The sequence below is a fragment of the Bos indicus genome, chromosome 23, assembly GCF_029378745.1.
Source record: "Bos indicus isolate NIAB-ARS_2022 breed Sahiwal x Tharparkar chromosome 23, NIAB-ARS_B.indTharparkar_mat_pri_1.0, whole genome shotgun sequence".
NCBI classification, from domain to species: Eukaryota; Metazoa; Chordata; class Mammalia; order Artiodactyla; family Bovidae; genus Bos; species Bos indicus.
In genome coordinates, this window is record NC_091782.1 from 12,426,589 (window position 1) to 12,441,385 (window position 14,797).

Consider the following 14,797-nt stretch of genomic DNA (forward strand, 5'->3'; position numbering starts at 1 on the left):
CCTTTCAGGGGATGACTCTGACCCTGCCCCCTTTTCAGAAGCCCTTGACATGATCTTCTCGGCCGCTCAGCACTCCAATGCAGCCATCACTGAAATGGTGAGCACCCCAGTCCTCTGAGAAGGAGCTGTGGGCATCCCAGGGCCCTGTGACCTCCTCCTGCCGCTCTCAGCCCCCGCCAGCCCAGCCAGGTCTCTGTGTCTGCCCCTCCTCTGACCCTGCCCCCTGCTGCCCTCCTCCCCACATCCCATCTCCGCCCACGCGAGGCCAGCCTTCCAGGAGCAGGCAGGGTTTTGCCTGGCCTTGGCTGAGGGTGGCCCTCCCTCCCCCAGGAGCGGCTGCAGGAACTGTGGGACGTGTACCAGCGCCTGGGCCTGGAGGACGATATAGTCGACCCCTCCAACACCCTGCTCCGCGAGGGCCCCGTCCTCAAGATCTCCTTCCGCCGCAGCGGCCCCATGGAGCGCTACCTTTTCTTGGTAAGGGGATGCTTGGGGAGCCCACTCGTTCCACACTGGGGAGGGGAGTCCATAGGCATGGGCCCTCTGCCCCAGGTCCTGCCCGCCTGGCATCTACCTGGCCGGCACTGCAGGAGAGCAGGGACAAACCAGCTTCTCTGTCTTTATGGCTCTGGCACACTGGTCAGTTCAGTTCAGTTCAGTCCCTCAGTCGTGTCTGACTCTTTGCGACCCCATGGACTGCAGCACACCAGGCCTCCCTGTCCATCACCAACTCCTGGAGTTCACTCAAACTCATGTCCATTGAGTCGGTGATGCCATCCAAATATCTCATCCTCTGTCGTCCCCTTCTTCTCCCGCCTTCAATCTTTCCCAGCATTAGGGTCTTTTCAAATGAGTCAGCTCTTCACATCAGGTGGCCAAAGCATTGGAGTTTCAGCTTCAGCATCAGTCCTTCCAACGAATATTCAGGACTGATTTCCTTTAGGATGGACTGGTTGGATCTCCTTGCAGTCCAAGGGACTCTCAAGAGTCTTCTCCAACACCACAGTTCAAAAGCATCAATTCTTCGGTGCTCAGCTTTCTTCATAGTCCAATTCTCACATCCACACACGACCACTGGAAAAACCATAGCCTTGACTTGGGACAAATCACATGCTGCCTCCAAGCCTCAGGGATTTCCAGCTAAGGGGGTTCCCAGACATGTCCTAGGAAGCCACAGAGTCAGAATCTGAACCAAGTCTGTTTGGCTCCAAAACCTGTGGTGTCAATCTGTGCTCTAGAGAGGGCAGGCTATTGTTGCTGTTGAGTCGTTTAAGTCGCGTCCGACTGTTTTGTGACCCCGTGGACTGTGTAGCCTGCCAGGCTCCTCTGTCTATGGGATTTTTCAGGCAAGAATGCAGTGGGTTGTCATGTCCTTCTCCAGGGGATCTTCCTGACCCAGTGATTGAACCTGAGTCTCCTGCATTGGCAGGCAGATTCTTTACCACTGTGCCACCAGGGAAGCCCTAGAGGGTGCAAGTCAGGAGGGAATTAGGTTGGCTGCTAGGAAGAACAGCCCCAGTTTGCAGTGAGGAAGCCAAGGGGTCTCCTGGAGATCTGGAAACTGGTCCCACCTGGAAGTTTGGGGGCGGGAGCTACAATCTCTCACCCTTGACCCGCCGTGAGAAAGGACTTGTGGGTCTCCAAAGTCTGCCGTGGTCCCCTGAAGTCCACAGGTCGGGCAGCCCCTCGGTGAGCACCCCAGGTGGAGTGGGGCTAGATCGCCGCTTCCTCGTCACACTTGGGCTGTCCTGTGAGCTGGCCCAGCGCACGGCGAGAGTGGAGGAAGGCCCAGTGGGCTCAGCCCACGTCCAGCGAGGTGTGCCCGCCTGTCTGCGCCACTGTGCACACACACCCGCTCGTGTCTCCTGCAGTTCAACAACATGCTGCTCTACTGTGTGCCCAGGGTCATCCAGGTGGGCGCCCACTTCCAGGTCAGGACCCGCATCGACGTGGCCGGCATGAAGGTAGGAGGGCGTCACCCCCAGGGTGGGACCCAGGATGGGGAGCAGCAGGAGGGGCCAACCGGCGACTCAGTCCAGGAGCCCAGGTGTGGAGGGTTTGGGGCAGTGTGAAGGCGGAAAAGATGAGGCTTAGATCTCTCCCACCTGCGCTCCCAGCCTTCCTGTCCAGGGTCCTTCCCAGCACCCAGCTTCACTTTGCTTTCCCTACCATCTACACCAGGGCTTTGAAAACTTTATGACTGCATGAATCCCCTGGGAGTCTTGTTAAAATAATGGGTTCTGATTCAGTAGGTCTGGTGTGGGGTCAGAGATTCTGCATTTCTGACCAGCTCCTGGCGGATGCCAGTACTGCAGCTTTGAGTAGGAAGGGTGTCCACTGTCAGCTCAGTTGCCGACTTGGATGTGTCCACATCCAGAGATGGCCACGAATGAGCAGGGACAGCAGCCCGTAATATTGCCTGTTGACTGAGTGGTCCCCATGGGTTAGGCCCTGCATCATCCCCCTGAACCCTCATTACAGCCCTGGGATGTAGGGGCTGTTATTATCCCCTGCATTTCTTTAGTTTTAAAAAAATCTTAAAAAAAATTTTATTACCTAAAAGTGTAAATAATACACATTCCAAAATCAAACTATGTAAAAAATATATGCGACATGTATTGCACATATAGGCACTCCATCCCCTAACCCCCTTTCCTAGAGGCCGCCTTTGCTCCTAGTGAGGCCTTCCAGAGGTAGGGTACTCATTATGGCATCCTTACTTTTGTTTCACATAAACAGTGTTTTTCACATACACTATTCTGTGTTGGACTTTTTAAACTAGCTACTTATTCTGGAGATGATTAGAACTCAGTTCGTTTGGAGCTTCCTCATCCTTTTGCATAGATGCACAGTGTCCTGGTGTGTGGATGGACCGTAATTCGTTCAACCGGTCCACTGCTGATGGACATCTAGACTGTTCTCAGTTGTCAGTGTCTGCAAATGAGACTGCAGTAAATAACTGTGTACAGTCTGAGGATATCTGTAGTTAATCCCATTTTCAAAAATAAGGAAATAAAGTGATACATCCAGACAGTGAAATATTATTCAGTGATAAGAAGGAGTGAGCTATAAAGCCATGAAAAGACATGGAGGAAACTTAAATTCGTATTACTAAGTGGAAGAAGCCAATCTAAAAAGGCTACATGTATACATACGGTGTACATCTACTGTATGATTCCAATACTATGACATCCTGGAAAACGCATTCTGTCTCTGGATGGAGACAGTGAGAGGATCAGTGGTTACGAGGGGTTAGGGGAAAGGGAGGGATGAACACAGAGGAATTTAAGGGTGGTGAGACTGCTTTGTATGGTGCTATAATGGTTGTCGTTGTTTAGTTGCTAAGTCGTGTCCAACTCTTTGTGACCCCATGGACTCCTTTGTCTATATAATGGTAGATATCAGTTATTATACATTTATCCAAACCCACAGAATGTACACCACCAAGAGTGAAGCGTGATGTGAACTATGAACCTTGGGTAATAATGACAGGTTCATTGATTCTAATAACACTTCTGGTGGGGAAGTGTTATTAATGGAGGAGGCTGTGCATGTATGGGCACAGGGGGTGTATGGGAAATCTCTGTACCTTCCTCTCAGTTTTGCTGTGAACCTAAACACTGATTAAAAAAAAAAAAAAAAAAAAAAAAACACAAGGCCCAGAAAGGTTAGGGCTTCCCTGATAGCTCAGTTGGTAAACAATCCACCTGCAATGCAGGAGACCCTGGTTCGATTCCTGGGTCGGGAAGTTCCACTGGAGTCAGGATAGGCTACCCACTCTAGTATTCTTGGGCTTTCTTGTGGCTCAGCTGGTAAAGAGCTGGCTCAGTGGTAAAGGCTTACCCACTCCAGTATTCTGGCCTGGAGAATCCCATGGACTGTATAGTCCATAGGGTCGCAAAGAGTTGGACACGACTGAGCGACTTTCACTTTCAGAAAGATTAAGTAACTTGCTTGGGGGTCACACAGCAAAAACCCAGATATAACAGAGTCCAGAGCCTCTGTATCTAACCAGTATACTATACTGTCTCCTATTAAGGCTTCAACCCAGAGGGATAGAGCATTGGGTGGAATTGCAGGCATAAGTGGAGGAAATGGGAAGAAAACCCTCTTGGCCACCCCTCTCTGATGGCTCCTAGGTCCCGGTGGCCGGGGCTGGAAGAAACAGAGGTCAGATCTGGCCCATCTTAGTACCTTTCCATCTCCCCTTTCCCTCTCCTTATCCCACATGACATCTCCCAGGATTTGCCTCAGGAGGGAGCTGAGGGCAGGACAGTTCTGCCCCTGGAGACCTCCTGAGCTCTGAGAGCCCCTGCAGGAGGGCCTTGCCCCTGCTCCTGACTTGGATTAGCTGGCATTTGGGGCTGAAACAAGGGCCTGGGGGTGGGGTGTAGCCTGAGGGTGATGAGAGCTGATGGCAGGACATGGGCAGCTTCTGGGGGTTCCCAGCCCACCCCCCATGCCTCAGCAGACTGAGGTCTTTTGGGAACGCAGCCCCCTACTCTGTCTCATCCAGCTTTTCTTACTGAATGTGGCCAGAATGTCCCAGAGGCCAGAGCGGGCATGCGCTTGTACATCTGGGAGCCGTGGTGGGTGAGACTGAGAAAGGCAGGTTATGGAGAGCTACAGACAGAAATTGGAGACTGGCAGCCCTATCTTAGGACTGGCAGAGATCCAGGCGTAGAAAAAGAGAGGCAAAGATTGACAGAAAAGCCAAGAAATATAGAGACCAAAACAGAGTCATAAAGAGGAAATCCATAAATATGTTCCCTAGAGTGTCTGACGCTCAGGATGTGTGCACCGGGTTCCCGGCGTCTGCCGGTCTCGGCGATACAATCACTGCAGGGCGTGTCTGGTGCTCTGGTGGTCACACAGCGCCGTCTCCTGGATGGCATGGGCCTGGCGGGTGCACAGCTGTCCACCCAGCCGCGTTTGTACAGGAATCATTTTCTGAGTCTGAGGTTTGGAGGCAGGTCTGGTCTTTGACCACCATGATGGCTCCCACTGGCCCATACCCTCCTGGTCTCCCTCCTTCCTGAGTGTCAGGGAGCCCTGGATCTCAGCAGCTGATTCCCACCCCCCAGGGTTTCAGTTCAGCTCAGTTGTGTGTCCAACTCTTTGGGACCCCATGGACTGCAGCACGCCAGGCCTCCCTGTCCATCACCAACTCCCAGAGTTTACTCAGACCCATGTCCATTGAGTCTGTGATGCCATCCTCATCCTCTGTCGTCCCCTTCTCCTCCCGGTCTGCCTGGGTCCTATCTTTGCGCCATTCTGCACAGGGCCAGCCTGGGAAGAAGGAAGGGGTGTGGGCCCTTGGGTACTCATGGACCCAAGACAACTGCATCTCCATGGACTGCTGTGCAGGTTGGGCACTGCACGAGCACCCCCAGCTGAGATGAGAGCTCTGCAGCCACAGCAGACAGCACAGGTTGCATATGGACAGTTCTCTTTGTCCGGCAGATGGCAGTCAAGTCTCTGGTTCAACAAACCAGACTCTTGACTATTACACCAGTTTGCCAACAGATGTCAGTAAAGTGTTTTGAGGAAGGGGTGTCTTTTTCTAATTAGCACAAAGGCGCTGCATGGGCTGGCAGGGACCTGACAGCCAAGTCTGGTGGTTGAGCCTGGGCACAGCCCAGCTCGGGGAACTGTCCTCCAGAAACCTGCATCCTGCACCCCTGCAGAGGTGGTCCCTCAGGTCAGGGGTCTCCCCAGTCCCCTCTTCTATGAAAAGTGTCATGTTTCTTCCTAGCTCTGGCCTCCAAACCTTAGATTTCTCCCTTCTTGTCCCTCTCCCTCCCCCCATCAGTCATGGAGTCTTGCCAGATTCCTGATATAGACCCTTTGAGCCTCCGCATTGTCAAGAGTATCAAGAGCAGATTACATCCGGCCCCTTCTAGAGGGAATGGACAGGTTTTGTGGGCCCTACGAGTAGACCAGGCCTCACGTGAGCAAGTCATGCTCTTGCGGGAGTGGTGGGCCGCCTGAAAGTGTGCCAAGGCCTACTCACCCTGCAGCAGGGAGCTGGCAGAGGGGCCAAGTGCCAGGTGGTCCAAGGTGGTTCCCGTGCCTCCATGCTAGGCCCCTGGGCTCCAGGCCTGTGTCTTCACTTCCTTTCAGGACCCTGTCTTCACACAGCCTGGGAGACATCTGTGTTTACCGGGCTCTGGGGTAGAGTAGAAAGAGATGTGCTTCTACCTTCCCGTGAAGACCAAAACCCTGAGTCTGAATCTTCATTCTGCTCTTTAGATGCTGTGTGACCTCAGGCAGGTCTCTTGCTCTCTCTGATCTCCATTTCCTCATCTCCCAAATGAGGGTCATAATATCTGCCTTTCAAGATTGTTGTAAAGATTTTCTTTCACTGTTTATTATGGACACTTGTAAGGGGAGAAAATGGTACCTCATGTATTCATCACCTGGTTATGATGATTGTCAACTCAAAACTGGTTTCTTCAGCAACCCCTCTTCTAGTCCCCTTTTCCAATGGATTATTTAAGAGGAAATCTCAGATACATAATAATTTCACCTATAAATACTTGGGTATGTCTCTGTAAGAGACAGGAACTCTTTTTTTAAAAAGATACTTTATTTTATTTTTTGGCCATTCCATGCTGCATGTGGGATATTAGTTCCCCAGCCAAGGATCAAACCCTTGCCCCCTGCAGTGGAAACTCAGACTGTACCGCCAGTGAAGGCCCAAGGATTCTCTTTTCTTTTTCTTTTTTTTTTTTGCCCTAAAAGATGCCAACAATACCATGATTACATCTAACAAACTAATGATACTTATTTAATAACAGTGAGATCCCTTGGTTTTCCTTGGCTGTCTCACAGTTGCCTTCTCACAGCTCATCTGTGTGAATCATTTCTGATATGCTTCTTACATGCCCTTTTATCTATCATACTTCCCTCTCCTACTTTTCTCTCATTTATTAATTGAAAATCAGATCGTTTCTCTGGCAGAGTCGCTCTCAGTCTGGATTTTGCTAACTGCACCCCAGTGGTGTCATTCACTGCATCCCACGGTCCCCCATATTCCCTGTAAACTGGTAGATGACCACGGGCTCAGCTGTGCCAGAGGACTGCGGCCGGTGACAGGCAGTGCCCACAGGGACACGTGGTGGCCGCTAAGTGTTAGAACTGATCAGTGGGTTCAGCAGTTGTGCCCATTAAATGAGAACACGTGTGGGTGCTCAGCGAAGCGTTCTGTGACCGGCAGCCTTCACAGCAGCCTCGGAACCTGCAGAGTTCTGGGATGAGGATGGTGGAGGATAGGAGGTGGGGATCTGTCGGATCTGTCGAGTTGGTTGATCAATTCCTTCATTCACGATATGGGGCAGAGGGTCTCATCCTAGGCTCTATGTCTGCTCTAGGAAAAGCCGTGTCCCCAAACCCAGCATGTGAGCCAGTTTCCATCTTGGTGACCCCTTTGTTGGGAGTCTGCACCTCACCCTGGGCAGGCTTATCTGCTGAAGTTCCGGGAGCCCCAGGTCCCGTCTGCTCTGTAGATCGAGGCCAGCTCAGGGCGCCTTTGCTGGGCTGGACGGAATGGGGAGCACTGAACAAGCTCCCCATCCTTGTCTCTCTGTCTGAATTGTCCCTGGGGCACGATCCTCCTCCCTCCCCACCACAGTGCCTGGGGGGGGGGCAGGCGGGAGCCTGAGCCATCTCTCCCTCCCATTCCGAGCAGGTGCGGGAGCTGACTGACGCAGAGTTTCCCCACTCCTTCCTGGTGTCCGGGAAGCAGCGAACCCTGGAGCTGCGAGCCCGGTAGGCAGGGGGTGCCAGGGCGGGGAGAGACGGGAAAACTGGGAGGGGCCGCTCCCCTCAACACCTGTGTTCTCTTTCTGAGCAGGTCCCAGGAGGAAATGATCTCCTGGTTGCAGGTATCAGAACGAAAGCTCCAGGGCCCCTAGGGTTGTGACTGTGGGGCAGGGAGGGGTGCTGAGTGCGTGTGCGCGCGTGTGTGTGTGTACGTGTGAGCACACATGCACCCACCTGCTCTTCCTCAGCTCTGTAGGTGTCAGACAGGTTCAGATCTTGCCGCTGAATGGCCTGGGACAAGTCGTTTATCATCTCTGAGCCTCAGTTTTCACATCTGTTGTATGTTCAGTTGCTCAGTTGTGTCTGACTCTTTGCAACCCCATGGACTGCTACACGCCAGGTCTCCCTGTCCCTCACTATCTTCTGTAGTTTGCCCAAGTTCATGTCCATTGAATCGGTGATGCCATCCCACCATCTCACCTCCTGTCGCCCTCTTCTCCTTCTGGCTTCAATCTTTCCCAGCATCAGGGTCTTTTCCAATGAGTTGGCTCTTCGCGTCAGGTGGCCAAATAGTTTCTCCTGCCTTTAATCAGACACTGTACGCTTGGAATGTTGTGCCCGGTACCCAGTAGGCTTTTAGCGGTGATTGTTGAATGTGTGGATGGATTCACAGATGAGCAAGCCCCTCCTGCCTCCCCCTCAACCACCTCCTTTTGCCCTGCACCCCCGACCCCCACCCTGCACCAGGCCTGCCAAGCCGCCATTGACCAAATTGAGAAGCGGAATGAAACCTTCAAGGCTGCAGTCCAGAGCCCTGAGGGAGACCCCCAGGAGCAGGAGGTAAATGCAGGCTCTGTATTTCTAGCCCCCCAACCCCGCTCGGAGCCTCCAGCTTCACACAGAGATGACTCCCTCTCTTGGCTCTATCTAGGTAGCTTGGAGGGATGGGGAATGTCACCCATCACGAATGATTCGGAGGGATCAGGGGAAGCCCCACGCCCCAACATCACCCTACTCATAGAAACTCAGTGCCAAAGACTCCCTCATTAGCAAAAAAGTCCTTTGGGAGCCTCTTTGTGCAGCTGCTCCCAGGAAGGATTTCAGGGCTATGAGTATAACTGGCTGTGGGGGGTGAGGGGGGCTGTGTGTGCAGGCTGGGGTTTTGAAAGTGCCTGAAAAATGCTAGACCAAGGGCAAGTGGAAGGCAGGTGGGGTGGCAGTTTCGGAGAGTGTCTGTGACTATTTCAGCTCTGAGCTCTGAACTGTGGCCTGCTGGGTGTCTTTGCTGAGTCCCTTGACCTCTCTGGGCCTCAGTTTCCTCACTTGTAACACAGGATGTGGAGAGATTGACGTCCCCCAAGTGTGGTCTTTATCCATCCGGTCCCCTTCATGTGGGAGCCACTGGGAAGCACAGCCCGCAGACTCTCTGACACAAGCTGGTGGGCAGAGGGCCCAGGGCCTCGGGGAGAGGGCAGGGGAGTCCTGAAGTGCCTACTCCGCTGCCCCACAGCTGCAGTCCATGGAGCTGGGCCTCCGGGCACCCCAGTGGGTGCGGGACAAGATGGTGACCATGTGCATGCGCTGCCAGGAGCCCTTCAACGCCCTGACGCGCCGCCGCCACCACTGCCGGGCCTGCGGCTACGTGAGTACACCACCACCCTGGCCCCCATCTGCCAGCCCGGGCCCTGCCCACCCTGCCTGCTTCAGCTGGTGCAGAAGCGCTGGGCGCTAACCTGGCCAGATGTGTGCGTTACCTCGTTCGGACCTCACGGTGTCCACTTGTGAAGCAGGTCTCCCCCAACCCTTAATCCCCTTTCTGCAGATGCAACCTGAGGCCCAGGCAGGTTAAAGCCACCAGCTCAAGACATTCCCCAGAGCCAACCCTATTCATTCCCCTGCTTCCTTACCACCATTTCCCAAGACCCCAGGGCCCAGGACCAGGGAACAGCCTCTAGTATCAGACCCTTCGCCCCTTGAAGGTCTTGAACCCACCTCCTCATCAGCCCCAGGCCTGTTACACACCCCCCTGCTCCGTCCGCTCTTCTTGACCGACCTCAGCTACATCCCCTCCTCTTCTTGGTGGATCCTCAGTGCTCACTGCAGCACCTACTCATTCTGGGGCTAACTCTGCCTGCCACGTTCAGGCCTGTTTCCTCACCTGTACAATGGGAATCAATAACACCGGGGCGGTAGTGAGACCTCAGCAAAGGAAGGCTCACCCCTTCCCTCTCCTTGGCCTCCTTTTCTTCCCCTTCCTCTGTCACGGGGACAGCACCACTCAGAGGAGCAGCCGCCAGCTGACGGAGGAAGGAACCAGGCCACTCCTCCGTCTTATCGGCTCAGGCCGTTATCAGAGGCAGATCTTGCTTTGCTTTTTAAGCACCTGCTGCACTTGAGCTGTTCTCTGTTGACACTACAACCCTCTCCATTCACTCCGCAAACACAGGGAGCCCTTTAATGACCTCAGTCTTTAATGACCTCGGGGGGGAAACAGGAGGAGACCAGCTGGGCAGGTTGGGGCCAGTCAGGGAGGTGTCCCCAAAATGTGTTAAACTGCAATGACAAAAGTAAATTTCCAGGACTGGGACACACCTGTGTTCAGATGTGAGTTCCATCCCAGAGCCAAACAGACAGGATCTGGGGGATGAACTTCCCTTCTCAGTGAGTCACGTCAGTAAATAAGAGTCGAGTCCACTCACACTTGTAACTTTGTAAGTCGTTTCTAAAAAACTATTTACAATAGTTAAGAAATACAGAGAGGCCCAAAGAACTATAGAGCGACACCTGTGTACCTGCCTTCTGGGTATGAGGAAGAAATAAAGTATTCTGAGAACTGAATGAAATAGATGATCCTTGATTGAATCCTGGTTGGGAAAAGACAGAACCAGATACAGAAGTCATTGTTGGGACCATTGAGTGATATTTGCTTATGAGGCATATGTAGTTAATAAGACTGTGTTGATGTTAAATTTCCTGAGTGTGATCATGACATTGTGGGTAGGGAGAAGAATGTCCTTGTTCTTAGGAGCTACAAGCTACATATTTAAGAGTAACAAGACACACGATGATTGTAACTTAAATGGTTCAGAAAAAAATATAGAGCGAGGGAGAGAGACAGAAAGGGAGAGAAGGAGACATCATACGTGGCAATACATGTTCATAATCCCTGAATTTGGTGGTAGGGGTATCACTGTATTATTCTTTCAACTTGTCTTCAGGTTTGAAAGTTTTGAAAATAAGTTGGTAGAGGAGAGAGAAGAAAATAAAAAGTTTCTAATAATGTTTTAAAAAATTAAATCTCAAAAAAAAAAAAAAATTCAAGTTAAATATTCCCAAGGCTGAAGCCCTGTGTGTAAGGGCTTTGTGAGACACCCTTGGCCCGATTCTGGGGTTTCTCGTGCCCGTGCAAACCTTTGTACTCTGTGAGTCATCCTTTCGGTGGTTGGGTGCCCAGTTTCTGCCTCCCCGCCTGCCAGACGGGAATCCTGGTGAGGGTGGGGCAAGCCCAGGCCCTCGCCTACCAGTCCCTCCCAGGCCACGTGCTGCGCTGGGCACACAGGCTGGCTCCCTGATGAGTTACCCTTCCTCCTAGGCTCGCTCTCTTGCCCCCATTTCCAGTCCCACTTACTGGACTCACTATGACACCCCAGTCTTCCTGGAAGCTGCATCCTGCCGTGCCTGTGTTTCTCCCCAGGTTTTCTCATGCCTCTTTCACCCGGTCACCCCAGCCTGCTCTGCTGCAGCCTTCTTGCAGCCGTGGTGGGCTGGGGAACGGGCCCCCCCCCGCAAAGACTACACATGACAGGTCTTCCTGGTGAAAACTGCCAGCCCACCATTTCTGTATCAGAACATGCTTGACTCTAAGATTGAGTGGATTGCAAAACCTGGATGACTTAACGCTCAACCGTAGGACTGTAAAGGCACGTTCCGAGTGAGGAGGACTGGCTGCTACCCGTGAGCGGTGTGGCCCTCACCAAGTCACTGCCCCCTCATTGCAAAGTGAGGGTAAAAGTCCCAAGGCTGGTCCCTTGCTGGGGCCACAGGAAGGCAGGTGAGATGGCAGAAGTAAAGACAGAGATTATTCAGAGAAAAGATGAGATGCAAGGGGTGAGTACCGGTCAAGCCCCCACAAAGGGGACCGTGCAGGGAGAGAGGCTAAGCTCCTTCAGAGGGGCCCACGTCTCAAGCCCCCCAGCTGGGGGCCCTGGAGCCTGAGCACCAACCCCCACAGGTGGCAGTCAGGACAGGGGAGGCCCCGCTCTGTCTCCACCTCTCTCCTGAAGCCTGTTCTTCCTCTGGTCCCTGGTGGCTCTCACGTCCCCAGCTCCGGGCCAAGGCAGGAACCGCGTCTAAGCCCCACCTGCCTGTACTCCCAGGTGGTGTGTGCCAGGTGCTCGGACTACCGGGCGGAGCTCAAGTACGATGCCAACAGGCCCAACCGAGTCTGCCTGGACTGCTACACTTTCCTCACCGGAAACGTGCTCCCTGAGGAAAAGGAGGACAAGAGACGGGGCATCCTGGAGGTGAGGGTCAGCTGCCTCCGCTCGGCAAACGTATGCAGAGCCTCCCAAGTGCTGGTGCTGTCCTTGGCACTGAAGAGCTAGCCCGCCGTGGTCACACATCCCCCTTCTCTCTGCCCATGGACACCCCCGCTAACATCCCCTACCCCCACCAAATAGAGCTGGGCCTGTCACCCAATGGAAGCAACTTCTGGCTCCAGGCTGTCACCTGGGCTCCCTGCCCCTCCCCTGCCTCCCCATCTAGGGATCCCACAACCCCCCTGGAGCACTCCTGTTCACGTCCCCATGCCCCAGCAGTCTCAGGAGGTGAAGAGAGCTGGCGCCGCTGATTCCATTTTGCAGATGGGGAGACTGAGGCTCAGGGTCCCACTGCAGGGAAGAGGCAGACTGATACTCCATTCTAGTTGGAAGGGGCTTCAGGGACTGGCTGGTTCTGTCCCAGGGACACCCAGACCCAGAGAAGTGACTCACCCAAGGTCACACGGCGACTTAGGAGCCAGCTCTCTGATCTGTGCCACGGGTAGTTTCTGCTGCCTTTGGGGCTCCCCAGGCTGCTCCCGCCTCTGGGGCACTAGCTGTATTCAGCTTCGTGCTACACACTCAGTGGTACCCGGCCCAGCCACTGGGTACCACCACTGCCCTCTGCAAGCCCCCCCCGCCGCCACCCCTCATTAAAGCCAGGTTGACATTCCACTGTCCTTGGGAGGTGGGAGAAGATCCCAGCCTATTCTACCTGAATTCAGCTCCCAGGTTCAAGTTGATCCTTTCCACCATATCTGCCCACTTTCCAACCCTCCCCCATTCTTTTAGGCCCAGACCCTGCCCACACCTTCCCTGGCTGCTGGTCCACAGTCTGCTCCTGGAAAGAGGAATGGTCTCCGCCCCTTTTCAGGCTCCCGTTCTGCTCCCTGCGGGCGACTTGCAGGGGATACGCCCTCCCAGCCCCTGCCCCAAGCTCAGGCTGGCTGGGGTTTGAGTGCAGCTCTGCCACTGGCCAGCTGTGTGACTACAAGTCCCTGATGGGACCTCTCAGGGCCTCAGGGACAAATAGCCTCTCCTTTTGCGGGGTTGCCGTTGAGGTTTAGAAAGAGTGCTTTCTGATGGCCAACATCGGGTAGTGGGAGCTGTGCTCCCTGACGGTCCCTCTCTCTGGTTTCAGAAAGGAGCCGTGGCGGGGTCCGAGCAGAGCCTGATATGCAGCTTTCTGCAGCTTCTGGGGGACAAGTGGGGCAAGAGCGGGCCCCGGGGCTGGTGTGTCATCCCCCGGGACGACCCCCTCGTGCTCTACGTCTATGCTGCCCCTCAGGTAACGCCGCTCCCTGCCCCCCCTCGCGGTACGCGTGTCTGTCGGCAGAGGGGTGGGGTGAGTCCCACTGGCCCCATGAGTCAGATGAGGAGACCGAGGCTCGGTGAGGCCCTAGTTCCCTCGAGTCACAGGGTTAGCAGCTTTCAGAGCTGGGCCCAGACTCCAAGCCGTGACGGTTTTGCCTCAGGGGGACGACCAGTCTTCTTTGAGGCGTCTCCTGCCAGCCCACCCCACTGCGTGGGTGTTTGGGGGGGCAAGAGGCGGGCGTGTGGCTGGAACCCTCCAAAGGGCTGTCTGAGGCAGCGGCCACAACTCCCTTCCCTCCCTTCCACCCCAGGACATGCGGGCCCACACCTCCATCCCCCTGCTGGGCTACCAGGTGACCACTGGGCCCCAGGCGGACCCCCGGGTCTTCCAGCTGCAGCAGTCAGGCCAGCTCTACACCTTCAAAGCGGAAAGCGAGGAGCTGAAGGGCCGCTGGGTGAAGGCCATGGAGCGGGCGGCCAGCGGCTGGATCCCTGGGGGGCCCAATGACAAGGACCTGTCGGACTGAGCCACTGGCAGCCCCCCTCCTCCGCAGAGCCCCACGCTTGCCCACGGGCTGAGGCTGCGGCTGACCCGCCACCCCCAGCTGAGCTTTCAAAGAATCCTCTTCAGTCTTCTGTGTTCAGCCCGTGTGTCTGGATTTGAGATTCAGAAAACATGGGTCCGTTCCTCTGGGGAGGGGGCGAATCAGCGTATCTCGGCTTACCCAGGGCCGAGGGGGTTCCTGGGATGGGGGATTTTCAGCTCCAAAACTAGGAAAGTCCCAAGTAACCCATGAATGTTGGTCACCAAGGTGATTCTCAGTCCCCGCTGTGCATGAACTGACAGAAAAATAAAGATAAAAATAAGTTAAAAATTCAAAAAAATACCAGTGCCGGTATCCTTCACCAAAGATTTCTGATGTGACTGGTCTGGGATGGGGAGGCATGTGGATGTTTTAGGAGTTCCCCCATGAGTCCGACGTGCAGCCTGGGTTACCTGGATAAAGGAGAAAGCAAGCGAACTGCCAAGTGCCCATCATGAGAGTAATAATACTAATGCATATCAAACATCTACTGAGGCAGGTACTGTTCCTGTTGTTTTACTCTCAGGACTTATAATCCCCATTTTCCAGATGAGGACACTGACTCTTAGAGAGGGTTAGTCATTGCTCAAGGTCCCC

At 54.2% G+C, this 14,797-nt stretch overlaps 1 protein-coding gene across 6 annotated transcripts in view; it reads left to right on the top strand.

Annotated features, from left to right (window-relative positions):
- The window catches only part of FGD2 (FYVE, RhoGEF and PH domain containing 2), a 33,062-nt gene extending 18,561 nt beyond the window's left edge, over positions 1–14,501 (top strand). For 5 of the 6 annotated variants that reach the window (XM_070777892.1, XM_019986250.2, XM_070777894.1 and 2 more), the window contains 10 exons: positions 39–97; positions 331–477; positions 1,872–1,964; positions 7,691–7,770; positions 7,856–7,886; positions 8,512–8,604; positions 9,275–9,406; positions 12,141–12,287; positions 13,444–13,590; positions 13,928–14,501. In XM_070777892.1, coding sequence (XP_070633993.1) covers positions 39–97; positions 331–477; positions 1,872–1,964; positions 7,691–7,770; positions 7,856–7,886; positions 8,512–8,604; positions 9,275–9,406; positions 12,141–12,287; positions 13,444–13,590; positions 13,928–14,143 — 1,145 coding nt within the window. In that variant the 3' untranslated portion in view covers positions 14,144–14,501. The remainder of the gene's footprint in view (positions 1–38; positions 98–330; positions 478–1,871; positions 1,965–7,690; positions 7,771–7,855; positions 7,887–8,511; positions 8,605–9,274; positions 9,407–12,140; positions 12,288–13,443; positions 13,591–13,927) is intronic. The other variant, XM_070777893.1, reaches the window with a different exon arrangement.
- The last annotated feature ends 296 nt before the right edge of the window (positions 14,502–14,797 follow it).